The sequence below is a fragment of the Astyanax mexicanus genome, chromosome 1, assembly GCF_023375975.1.
Source record: "Astyanax mexicanus isolate ESR-SI-001 chromosome 1, AstMex3_surface, whole genome shotgun sequence".
NCBI classification, from domain to species: domain Eukaryota; kingdom Metazoa; phylum Chordata; class Actinopteri; order Characiformes; family Acestrorhamphidae; genus Astyanax; species Astyanax mexicanus.
The window spans coordinates 71,905,396-71,919,370 of record NC_064408.1 but is presented as its reverse complement, the minus strand read 5'-3'; the positions used below and the strand labels follow the sequence as shown (position 1 = coordinate 71,919,370).

General features: G+C 38.3%; 1 protein-coding gene across 1 annotated transcript in view; it reads left to right on the top strand.

Annotated features, from left to right (window-relative positions):
* Nucleotides 1-2,443: 2,443 nt before the first annotated feature.
* The window catches only part of mfsd2b (major facilitator superfamily domain containing 2B), a 31,427-nt gene continuing 19,895 nt past the window's right edge, over nucleotides 2,444-13,975 (top strand). Inside the window, exons 1-4 of the mRNA XM_007229714.4 lie at nucleotides 2,444-2,536; nucleotides 4,262-4,457; nucleotides 12,525-12,650; nucleotides 12,860-12,984. Coding sequence (XP_007229776.3) covers nucleotides 4,287-4,457; nucleotides 12,525-12,650; nucleotides 12,860-12,984 — 422 coding nt within the window. The 5' untranslated portion in view covers nucleotides 2,444-2,536; nucleotides 4,262-4,286. The remainder of the gene's footprint in view (nucleotides 2,537-4,261; nucleotides 4,458-12,524; nucleotides 12,651-12,859; nucleotides 12,985-13,975) is intronic.

Genomic DNA, 13,975 nt, shown 5'->3' with positions numbered 1-13,975 from the left:
AAACAAAGTGTCATAAATGTTTATCTTCTCTTCTGAATCTTAGTCTAAAAATAATATCTAATTTAATCCGTACACCATTACTAGGGTAAGGGAAGTATATGTCATACACAAAGGCCATTTCAGAGGAAACAGTGGATGAGCGTGAACTGTATCTAAAAGTGTTGTGCCTGCATGGGGGTAAGAGTGAAATCCTTATATGGGAAACACCTCGACATTCTGCAAATACAGGTTTGTCCACTCGGTCAAAGTCATTCAGCATATGCCTCTGTTTTCCAACTCCAGACACATACTGTGAGAGCAGCAACACTGACATATGAGCTGATTAGAAATAGGGTGATAGAGATAGTAACATATCCTGCCGTCTTAAGGTTTGGGACAAAGACACTTCAGAGACAACATGGAGCCCGTTATAGCCTACCTATGCTTTCACTAGAAGAATCTTATTTATAGATCTACATAATGTAGTAAACTAGTGGAAGCTTTCATTTCTGATATCAGCTCTAACAGCTTTACTAGTAATAATATCAGATCTATAAAGCCATTTAGATAAGGATGACTTCATACTATTAGTATAACTAGTCATGTTATCATTGATTTTCACGGAATCTACTGCTTACTTATCTTGAATTGCACTTTTATTAGTATTAACTTCAGAACCAGTAGTAAATGTCTAAACCAATGGCAACAAAAGTGAGTAATCCTCTAAATGAAAATGGCCAAATTGTACCCAATTACCCATTTTCTGTCCCCACTGTCATGTGACACATTAGAGTTACAAGGTCTCAGGTGTCAGAGCAGATCTGTTGTATTTGGTGTTTTGGATTTAATTCTCTCAGACTGGTTATTTTTGAGGATGTGAGAAACTGAATTGTTGCATTCCATAAAGATGGCCTTGGCTATAAGAAGTTTATAAAACTGAGATACAGCACAAAGTCATAAAGCCATTTTCCTGGTTTATATAACACTTTTTGTAATAATAAAATATAATCCCACATGTTGTCCTAATTATTATTATTAAACGTAGTAATAGAAGTCAAAACCACTGTATATATCTAAAACTATATGATAGCTCTAGAACTGCTCATATGTGCAACAAGGCAAGCAACCTATTTAATTGCCTAAGGCCCCAAGCTGGTGTGGGGCCCCAGGACAAAGACTGGTTCTGAATGTTCACATTTTCAGCCACTTTGCTCAAATCCGATTTTTGGCTGTCTTGACGGTTCACATTCACAAATGTAAATGTAAGCTGTGTCTGTGTGTAATGTGAACGAATCTGTCCCTGAATAGTCTCAAATGCGCACATCAATACGTGTATAAACATCGTCTTCTTCATCAACAACAAAAAAACTCATATTTGAGAGATGACTCAGCTTTATAAAGGGAAATAGATGAGTTAGCAGCTCATATGTGGAGCATCTTTTGCGGGAGCGGAGAGTAAACAGCTGGTCTGAAGTTCATGCTCATGTTGAGGAGGTGAAAAAGGCCAGGCGGTTTGCTTTTGCTGTTTTAGGAGCTACAGCTGCACCAAGAGATGTGTACGAGGGTACGAGAGAAAAACAAAACAAAAAAAAAAGACGCATGAATTCTGATTTGACCGTTCACATTCATGTCGCATGTTCATAGATTGCATACGTATCGGATTTAGGGCTACATAAGAAAAAGACTTAAATGTAATTTGAAAATTTGATTTAAGTCACTTCACCCTGGTAAAGTGAACGTAGCCTTATATGAGAGATTCTGAATTAGCATTTGTAAAGTAAGAATTTATTTACAGATATGTGGACCCTGCTTTATTTTACTAGAAAAAAAAAAAAAAAAAAAATATATATATATATATATATATATATATATATATATATATATATATATATATATATATATAGATAGATAGATAGATAGATAGATAGATAGATAGATAGATAGATAGATAGATAACATTATAGATTATTGAAAAGAGAGAGATTCTATGTAAATCAATTGTGATATAGCTAGCCAGAATGGATTTATAGATCTGTAGCTTTGATATTATATCATAAATACTTCATAGCTGATAGGTGTAATGAGAGTTTCTCCAAAATACACTACAGAGATTTTAGATTTAAGATAAGATTCAGGACTTATATTACAGATGTGATTTTAGTCCATAAAACTGCCGGCTATACAGGACTCTCTTGTGCTACGTGTAAAATCACCACAAGGTGGCGCAGCTCTCTGTTTTAGACTAGCATTAGTTGTAACTGCACCGTCAGCCCCTGCTGCCCTGTGTTTTATTTATTTATTTTTTAATCCACCCGTTTTCCGAGAAGCCACACCCCGTGCCTCACGATTGGGCAGACTGTTTATAAGAAATAACTATTAGCCAATCGTAGCGCAGTAAAACAATCTATATTACCCAATCCTGGCGCAGGGGGCGGGGACTGTCGGAAAACAGGTGGGGAAACAAAGCTCACACCTCCTCCTCCTCCTGCAGTCTCCTGGCTGCCTCATCTGGAATGGGCTCACTGGTTAGGGACGCTGCCGTGGCTCCATCACTCAGGTCAGTCATCTCTCTCTGTCTCTCTCTGTATACTGGGAAATCCTCTCATTCCATCAGATCTGGTGTCAGATCCAGATCTGTGCAGTGTGAGTGTTTTATTAGTGTGTTATATGTGGTGTTAGATGATGTTCCAGACTCACAGGACAGGAGTTATCTAACACACATTATCACACTGCTTTCTTTCTGTGAGCTCCTTGTTGATGTTTGTGATATTGATCATGTGTAAGCATGGTAAGCAGCTGTGTTTCCATTGTTTTTGTACTTGGTTTTTGGTTGATATAAGTGATGAAAAACCCACTGAGGTAGACTGAAATGTGTGAATGAGTGTAGAATAGAAGTAGAGAGTAGAATTAAGTAGAACATCTTTGTTGTTATTACACAATATATGGAGATTCAGTTTGACCCCCAGTGTTTGATGCTTATGTGGAGAGCAGTACTAAAGAGATAAGCTGTGATAATGTATATCATGCCATATGGCCTATATAAATTGTGATATTTTGTTGTTCTGTGATAGGTCTGTCTTGATAATTACATAATCATCTTGTTGTAAAATATATGGACATAATATCAATATTTTTGCTGACTTCAGTATTGCCCATTGTGTTTCCTTAATAAGGAGATCCATCAACATCAACAATAATACTCATTTAGGATAATTAAACATTTGACATATTTAAAGAGCATTTTTTTTATTATTTGTTGCTCTCTATTTATTAATTTGTTTGTTGTATCAGTTGACAATATGGTCTTAAAATCACGGAAACATAATTTATCACAGTTATGTCTGAGAATATATTGTCCCAAAAAAATAAGTGTATCCTGTGATGTATATTGTATTAAAAAAAAAAACAAATAAAAAAGAATTCTAACATGGCAAGATATTAATAACACATTCAGTCTCTTGAAGATTGTAGTAAAGGACATGATATCAGACTGATATAATCTGCCTCTGGTTGATGTGTATTAGAATATGATAACATTGCAAATTTTCCTTTTGTATTAAAATACAGCACGACATATCTAGTTCAATTAGTCTAATTGTCTAAATGAGCTGATGATGTTAAATTTCTTTATTATGTAGCCCTAGTGTCATATGACAGTTAATACATACACATATAAGACACACATACACACACACACACACACACACACACACACACACACACACACACATAAACAGTATATACAATATATATAAACAGCTCTGGAAAAAAAAATTAAGAGAACACTACAGTTTCTGAATCAGTTTCTCTGATTTTGCTATGTAAAATGAACATTGTGGTTTTAGTCTGTAAACTACAGACAGCATTTCTCCCAAATTCCAAATAAAAATATTGTCATTTAGAGCATTTATTTGCGGAAATGGCTGAAATAACAAAAAAGATGTAGAGCTTTTAGATCTCAAATAATGCAAAGAAAACAAGTTCATAAGTCAATATTTGGTGGAATAACCCTATTTTTTAATCACAGTTTTCATGTATCTTGGCATGTTCTCCTCCACCAGTCTTGCACACTGCTTTTGGATAACTTTATGCCACTCCTGCAAAAATTCACTTCAGTTTGGTTTGATGGCTTGTGATCATCCGTCTTCCTCTTGATTATATTCCAGAGGTTTCAATTTAGTAAAATCAAAGAAACTCATCATTTTTAAATGGTCTCTTATTTTTTTCCATATATTTATATATGAACACAGCACTTAGTATTTTTTTCCTTCCTTGCTCTCAGGCCAGGTCTGAGAAGCAGCATGTGAATGGAGCCGGGGAGGGCTGCAGTTATCGTTGAGGGCCAGAAGAGACGAGCTATCGTTGCTCGGCCTGTCACCCTCACCATCATGGCTAAGGGAAAGAAGGCACCAGACAGCTCTGGGGACAAGCTGATGAAGAAGCATCCCGAGCCTGCCTTTACCAAGGTCCCAGTTCAGGTAAGGCCTCCTAAACTTCTTAAGTTTCTCAATGATGCTGCTTACTTGTTTTCTTAGTACATACATTATTACTTATTATTACTTATCTAGCATAATATGAGCATAGTTTGTTATTCTCAGCTCAGCACGGGGTTCTGGTTGCAACCTTTTTTTATGTATAATGTTATGTGAGTTCTGGGCACATGCACAGAATAGGAGAGCATGTGCTACATATTGCAAAGTATTTTTCTTTTTCATGCTACATTTATGGGATGACACAAGTCTGAACACTGGAGAGCAGGTGCATGTTTTTTTAATGGTATGTGGAACGGTATGTTTTAATGAGTAGAAGGAATGCTAGCAGTGCTTTCTGATGCTTTTCCTGCTTAAATGCCCCCAGGCTGGTTAGATGATGAGATAGCGAGACTGAGGCTCAACCGCAGGTCACACTGTCCACTTCCAAAGAAATGACTAATATCTGAAGTATATCTTAAGCATCTGTATATACTGCAGGATAGCACTGATATCTTAGAGTTAAGCTGCTATTGAAATTGGGTGTGGGCAAACTGCAAGTTTTTCATGTACCAGGCTAGGATTATGTGTCAGCTGTGTACAAATGCTTGAGTACACTGTAAATAATGTAAAAAAAAAACTGGAATTCATTTATATGAATGACAAGATTATCAAGAATTAATCCACGACAGCATGGGTTGCGTTTAGTGTTTATGTCCAAATACTCGCGATTCCAAATGCTACCATAGATTGATCCTCTTATCTGTCGCATAAAACAATCCATCTGTTATATTTAGTCATATTTGCTACACAAATTGGGTTACAGCTCAGAAAAGCTGAGACATTTTGTACCCTGCCACAGTTCTCAAGTGTAAAAGTGATCAGAGCAAAATCTGCTCTGTTAGGCAGGATGGAGAGGAAAGCTGTCTACGAGGGAAACTGCTCGAGCGACAAATAAACACAGTGTGTGTATCTCTAAAAATAGCATGTAGTCATTTACATCCAAAAGAACTGCCCATTTCATCCGGGAGGTAGAAGCAGCATAGAACCACCAGCTCCTCCAAGATCTCTCAGCGACGTGACCTTCAGATGTGCAGCAAACAGAGACAGCATGCGAGGCTGCATGAGCTGCCAAGTGAAATATAGTTGTGCATGCGTCAATAATATATGGGAAAAGCACTAATGCATCTCTTGTTCTCACAGCTCTCGTCACGAGAGAAGACGAGACCTCTTGTGGTTGAGTACAGAACCATCCAGACAACCATGATAGACTAAGGTTTAGAGAAATTGAATTACCCTGAGAGTATAAATGCTGCATCTGTTTAACACAGTAAATTTATGGATAGCATTTCTAAACATTCACCTATGCAGAATCTTTTCACACATAGCTGATACTGTTTATGGCAGGAGGAATGCATGGGATTTTTCACACAGTAGTGTTGAGGATCACGGATTGCATACTGTTAATCTGTGGAGAGGGCATTAGGCTAAAGTCTTAACGCAGAGAAATCACGCCATGCAAATAAATGGGAGAGCTGACATCTGCTGCAGCAGCTCTCATCATCTGTTTATGAAAGGTTGTTTTACACATCGGAGCAGAGTCAGCTCTGCTGTTTGAGAAGGTCCTGGAACAGCAATGCTTATACGACAGCAAAATCTGTACGTCTTAAATATGTACGCAGTGAATTGTGTCCATAATACCTATGATGTCTTCTTATATGAAAGAAAACAAGTATGGTCAATGTAATTCAATTTGTTGATATTTATCTATCTGTTTCTTAATTGAATGGACGTATATCGACACATTCTAAAGTAAGTTAAGTTGGGTGGCTTTTTAGGGCTAGTAATAAAAAATAAATAAATCGTGTTGTGATTTTCAACAGACTATGTCCATATTAGGGCTGCAACGATTAGTCGATATAATGGACAATGTCGATTATAAAAATGTGTTGACTCCAAATGTTCATTGTCGACTTATCGTCAGTTAGTAGCACTACACAAATTACTGAGGACAAAAACATGGCCTGCGTGCACAATCTCAGCAGATATCACATTTCCACATTCAAAGGACAATGTTCTGGACATTTGAAGGGCATTTAAATCCAACGTTCAGCGGTTTCTATCGTTTTGAACCAATAGTAAAAGCTGAAAACAGGAGCTGTGCCCACAGCAAGCAGAGAGGGAGGGCATGGCAGAAAAAAAATCGTTGACTAATCGACTAATTGGAAAAATAATCAGCAGATTAATCGACTACCAAAAATAATCATTAGTTGCAGCCCTAGTCCATATGTGATTGTAATCGTGATTAGGTACAAAAACAGTATCCACAAAAAGTTTCTGAGGCCCAAATATGGGCATATGATCTCCACTTTGTAACACATACCTAAGACAAAGAAGAGATTGGAACATATTTTTGAATCTGCAATGCATAACATAATAGATCAGGTTAAGAAATGGGGAGGAGTGTCTGTGCTGAACACATGACCTCTGATCACTCAGATGACACTACATCAAGAACGGTCTTTCATCAGTTGCTGATAGAACTACATGGTCAAGGGATTTGTGTTACATTCACAAATGCCAAAAAAAAAAAAAATACTGTTAAAATCAGAAGCCTTCTGTTGACCATGTTCAGAAGCTGGGTTAACTACTCTTTTGGCTTGAAGGCATCTAGGTAGGATCATCACACAGTAAAAACGTGTATTGTGCTCAGAGAAATCAATATTCCATGATCTTTTTTTTTTTTTATGGACGCAGTGTGCACTGAACCAAAGATGAAAAGGAACATCCAGGCTGGTGTCAGCAAAAAGGTCAAACGTCTATGTGGTACAGAGTTATGAGAACACTTCTGTGATGGCAGAAATAATGCATAAAAACACATAAAGATCTAAGAGCAACATATTCTGCCCTATAAGACGCAAAAAATTGTCCAGTGCAATCCATACTTTTATCAACACAACAATGCAAAATCACATACTGCAAACATTTCAAAGGCACAGATGTGATGATTTTATTGTGGAAAATGCTACAATGACGACCCCTTAAGCCTTTCTCAGAGCCAAAATGTTTTTTTAAGCATTGTGTGAAAGAATGGCAACATTGCAAAGTGAGAAATGATGCATGAAATTCAAGAATGTTTGCTCAATATGTTACTTGGTGCCTCATTATATAAAACAAGAAAAGTTTCTTATGGCTTATTGAAGAAAAATATCTACAGATATATGAGCTGTGTATATGTGATGGCTTTGTACAAGAAAAAAATTCCAACTGGTTCAGTGTGCTATCAGAGGACACACGCTGTGAAAATTGAAGGTGAATTCGACTTTGCTGGACCAGTGACGAAATGCACTGGTAAATCCTACCAGTCATAAACCCTTAAACCCCTTATTGTGTCATCCCAAACTGCCCTCTGCAAACATGTGGCACGCACAATCAGCTTACAGCATCATCTGTGGGATATGGAGCAAAGAATAAAATGGATTCTGTGTAATTAAATTGCTTTCTTAGAGCTGGTTTTCTGGATAAGGATTCAGACTAGGCTTAGGCTTCTCCGTGCTGCTGAGAGGGATCTTAAATTGAAAAGGCAGTGAAGTGGAGAGATCTGGTTAGACCAGAATGCACAGTCTGCAGTTACAACAGGAATAATACAATATTTTTTTATGTTAGTCACATCAGCAATAGAGACTCAGAGGCTTCTCATTCTTAGATCATAACAACCCATGTGGCCAGCAATGTGACCAGCGACACTAATACAAATATAATATCAAACTCACATTTTTAGCTTTTTGCAACTGTTAGATTAGACTTGGGATGGGTCCTAATCTTTAAGCTCCAGCATATTTGTTTGCATGTCGAACTGGTTATCTAGATCATTACGGAAAGTACCTACTTGGCTCCCTGTCCCCTGATTCTTGGCAGCTTTCCCTTCGGTGCCATATTGTCATGATTGTAGTGTATCCTATCTTTGAGGAAGTCAGATATTTTGTGTCCAGACACTAAGTGATTTCCTGTTTATGTCTGTCATGATAAGACCTTGGTGAGAAAGGGTGAGAAAGAGTGATCATTTGCGGAGTTGTGCTGTTGACGAGGCTGAGGTTAGCTTACAGCTGAAAGGGAACAAGATGCACCTAATGGAAGCTTATGTATATTTATAACTGTTTATGATACAAAGTGTAGGCCTGAATTATTTCACTTTTGCCTCAGAATCAGATCATGCTTATATGAAATGTTTGATATGCTATTAAATACCAGAAAAGTGCTCAGTACTCACAAGTGTTTTCTTTCCCTTTTAACCAAAGTTACAGTATACAGTTGCATTTTACAGCTGCCTTTTTAGCTCAGTGTAGCAGTGATAGAGACACTATTTTCCTTTTTACAGGTCAGTGGAGCATCACATTGATGTTATTTTAAGATAAAAAATAATACATAATGCATTCTCTGGTTTACTGATGTAGCTGGGAGAAGGATTTTTATGTGATGCTGCAGTGTGTGAGCTATTAATGTATTTTTTTTTCTTTTCTTTTTTTTTTTTTTTTACTTTAGTTCTCCGTTCAATAGTGCCAGCAGCCTGTACTATATACCATATTTATGTTATTTTTCTACATGGAACCTCATATCTCCAAAATGTCAGATTTACAAGAAAAGGAAAAACAACATCTCGGCATGGACATCTGTGTTAAAATATTTATTTATTTCTGTATTATTTTGTATTATTTAACCATGAAATCTAATCAGAGTGTAATGTAAAGAATAACTGCCAGATTTGCATCATGTCAAAAAGTTCAAAATAGTCGTTAGTGACAGTGACAAAATGTAAATCCTCATTCACCTGCTTTAAATCAGTAAATGCTAACATTTGCCTGTGTTATCTGATACACTAAACACTCTGTTAATCCAAGAGAATGGACAAATTTGCAAATAATATTTAGTTTTTAGGCTGCTTCCTACTACTGTAAATTAACAGTACTGTGTACTGAATCTGAAACCACATGTCCAATAGAAATATTCCAAAATTAATTGAATACAATCGTTTTACATTGACTTCCATTGAAAGTTATCCCAAAAGAGTCCATGGTGATATGTGTCACAAGCCCTTTAAAACATTAGTAAAAGTTCCTTACAGCACTTTATCTGATATTTTTACTTCTGAAGTTCCTAACTGACATATAGTGAACATCCTGATTGCATCCGTAAATCTGTGCATCTGTGTTTTTTCATCTGACTTTATTTACAGAATGTAGAAGTGTTGGGTTAGCGCTGGAAATAAAACTAGGGCCTTTTAAAAGGGTATTATTTTGCTTCGACAGCTGTGTTGCAATCATTTTAACAATTCAAATGATTTGATTAAAGGTTTTAATCTATTTATTTTCTAGTTCTGAGCTAACTTCTACAACAAAATGTTAAAACACATGTTAAGAAATTGTTGTTGTTTCACTGATGTTACATAAACTTTAACATATTTAATATACTGTATAACATATGCCAACAATAAGGCAAAAAAAAAAACAGGAAAAAGAGGCAATTTTGAATTTGGTATTAATATTCAGAAACAGGCCTGGACTCTTTTTTATATACTCTAATTTTGGAGATTTTGGACAAGGCTTTTATCGGACAGTGGCGATATTATGACGGATCATCTACAGAGTATATATAGGATTAGAAGACAATCATGTCAATAACCTCTACTGCAGACTAAGTGTAGAGTAAAGAAGTGGGGAGGCTGAGAGACTGATTTTGAAGTTGCGTGTGTGAATGTCTTCTTTCATCCTCATGTCAGGCCTGCCATCTTTTTGAATAATTACATGGCAGCCTCCTGGTAATTGTGCTTCTAGAAGCCGTCTTTTTTTTTTTTTTTTAAGAAATCGAGAGAGAGAGAGCGAGAAGGAAAATGAAAATTCTACCAGTTAATTATAGTGTCTTTTGATGGCCGATCGGCTTTGCCCTCTGTGGTTCTTTTTTTTCCTGCCCTTCTCAGGCACAGCCCTGAGGGGAGACAGAGTGCACGGGGACGTCCAAAGCTGGCTCACATCTAGCAGATGAAGGAGCTAGACGAAACACGGAAACACAGGGTTTAAGAAGTGCCTGGCTGCTGTAGTATTTTCAGCTGTGCCTGTCTGTCTGTCTCCAGGATCTTAAGAATAAGACGGTCATAAATATAAGGCTCTCCAGGCTGCGGTTAGCTCCGAGCCGGCAGCACTTTAACGTGTTAAAAGGATCTCCCTTCCATCCGCTGCGAACACACGCTTGCCTTCCACCACACTCGCCCTCATAAACACACATTTATTCTTTTTCCTGAACATGTTCAGAGACGAGGGGCGAGGGCGAGCGTCTCCTTTAATGTGTGGAAATTTACACCCACAGATATACACAGAAACACACTTACGCCTGGCCCTGTCTCTTTATAGTGCTGGCAGTCGGTCTCTTTGATTGGCAGGCATGGTCAAACAGAGCTCTTGAATTCTTGCAATAGCAGTACAGGAGAATTGCTGCTGATGACAGAGTCTAGGGGGCTACCCTATCCCACCCACATGCTGAAAAAATGAGAGTAGTGGGTTTGAGTGCGCTGACACCACATCAGAGAGCCCATATGTTTCACATATCACCCAAAGCTTCAGTAATGAGCTTCCGAGAGGGCTGCACACAGGCAGGGTCTCTGACCTTTAACCAGCTATTCATTCAACAAACAACTCTGACTGTCATTTACCACTTACTTGTATTTTAGACTACACACTATCAAGCAGTTGTTGATAGCAGATGTGTCTGCTTTGTAATTTCCACATCTAAATTACTTCTGTAGAAAGACATTCATAACAAGTTTTGATATATATCCTATACAGCAAAAGACAGCCTCATCTTCATAGTAAGATAAATTAACTGTTAAAAGCTGCCAAACTTTGGCACTGAGTGGTCCAGCAGTCTAAAGCGCTGCCACTACTATGATCAGGAGATTGCTGGTTTGAATCTCGGTTTTGTAGCTTGCCATCAGCTGCCGGAGCCCTGAAAGAGCACAATTGGCTTAGAGGGCGCTCTTTCTCCTCATCACTCCAAAGGGTGATGTCGATCAGCCCAAGGCATCTGTGTGCTGCTGTATCGGAATCGATTCGCTGCACTTTCCTCCAGGCGCGCTGTGATGCTATTCGGCAATGAGGCACCTGCAGCAGTATGAAAAGAGGAAGTGGTTGACTTCACATGTGTTGAAGCAGAATTAGCATTACCCGCCAACCGCGCTAAGCTGCGCGTTTAACATGTTAAAACAAGCTACGTAAAAAGAAATTCTAGCTAATATCGCCCTGGGTTACTGCTATTGGGCTGCAGCTGGCTTAGCGCTTGCTCATCTTTGGGCAAAATACTGGAATTCTAAGCTTACTGTAATTTGTGTACATACTTATTTACTTATTGCATTTAAGTACTTAGGCGCCCCACCTCAGCAGTGAGACCTGCTGAACTAGAAACAAGTCGACACCCTTGTTCACTTTAAGTAGGCTTTCTACTAGTGTCACTTAATGCCACTTAAAATCCAGTGCACCTTATGTATGAAAATAGACCAGAAAATAGTCGTTCATTGATAGAGCTTTAGAGTAACAGAGTTGTCTGTGGTCCTGTGTCTTTTCTAGTGATTATGATGAAAGTGTGAACGTGCTGTGTGTAAGTGTGTAAATGCTGCAGTAGAGAGTGCAGTAACATGATCTGTTCCAGCACTGCTTTACTACAGACAATTTTTTTTGTAAATTGACATTTTTAAAATTCCATTACCAAAGCTGTTAACCAATTAATTGTTTTCGAAAAATCACCTCCTCTCTTTTAAAACAATATATGACTTTTACAATATACTAATATATATATATATTTTTTTTAAATACTAAAATGATTCAAAATGGTTCAAAATGTACTGCAAAATTGTGTACACTGGATTTTGTACCATTTCCGGTACAGATGGCAAAAATAAAGTGAAAAAAGGGGGTGTTCTAAAACCTTTGCCTGGTAGTGTAACATATATCACAAAGTGCATGCCATTTATGTAGATTTGTTTTTTTTTTAATGTTCTTAAAACCTGCACTGTGTTCTCTGTGTTCACAGACTCATCTAGAGCAGAAGCTCTCGGTGTGCAGTAAGCTGTGTTTCGCTATCGGAGGGGCACCTAATCAGGTGGCTGGGAGTGCTACTGCTTTCTTCCTGCAGATATATCTGCTAGATGTCGCCCAGGTAGGACGTTAATCACATCAATAGTTTAAGGGGAGGAAATGAATAGAGTGGATGAGCTCATTACTAATGCAGCGGGGTATTACGTAATGACTGGGGGAGGGGGAGGGGGGATTAGCTTTTGAAGATTTCGAGCGTTTCTGAAGAACCAATGACCTTTCCTAATCTGTGATGGATGATGGATGTATTGTAATGTTTCTCCTCTTCTTCAGATAAACCCATTCCAGGCCTCCATGGTGCTGTTCATCGGTAAGGCCTGGGGTGCGGTCAGCGACCCCATTGTTGGATTCTTTGTCACCAAAAGCAGATGGACGAAAATTGGCAGACTCATGCCGTGGTAAGTGGATTTTCTACGTCTGTTCAGTCAGACCTGAAGAATCGGGTGCTGTGGCCTGTAGCTGTTCTGCTGTTTACACGGAAGGCATGCCATTTATTTGAGACACGCCCCACTAAACACAACACTCCCGTGCCCTCAGGTTATGTCTGATGATGAGAAAGTGCAAGAATTCTATTGTGCTGTCGTCTACTTGCTAAAATCCTCATGTGTGAAGTCATCAAGTCTATTAGATGAGACACACTTAGATCCACAATGTCACAATCTGTGGAATTCTTTAAAGGCACCTCCTTTGCTCCCTGGTTCTTCAGTCCTAGATGGAAGCCCTCATACCATAGAGGTGTGACATCACAGCATTATGACGGAAGTAGTTAGCGTTTCTGTCCAGAGCATCATGGTGGAACATCGCAGCCTTGCCTGGCTGGGACCTCCGGGTTCCTCTGCTTGTTTATTATGCTAAAGCCCCACTGCTTCTTCAGATGAGAGGGTTTAGATAATGCGCCAGATTCTGTAACATTCTCACCGCAAGGCGCCAGGCTCATCGAGGGAGTGCACAACGCTGAAGTCCTGTGAGACCTTACGTTAAGCATTTAAACACATCAAAATGAAAATGTCATTCCTTTCATCAGAGCTTGTGTTATCTCACCAATGAGCTCTCCAGTCCGCTCGCCAGTATCTTCAAAATCTTGACATTTCTTCAAAGTAGCAGGATGTACAAAACACTTATGTCTGGAGATATGATTAAGGAGTTATTTCATGATGTACAGTACACTATATGGACAGTATTTGAAGTATTGAGACAGCTACTCATCATACATATTGGAGCTTTAATACAACCATGTTCTAAAACTATAGGCACTAATATAATACAATATAGTTGTTCCCCACTTTGCTGCTATAACAGGTTTGGAAGAAGTTCAGGACATTGTGTTGAGATTTTGTGATGAATGGACCATTAAAAATACCCTCGAAATGACTACAAACTGTAATCCTA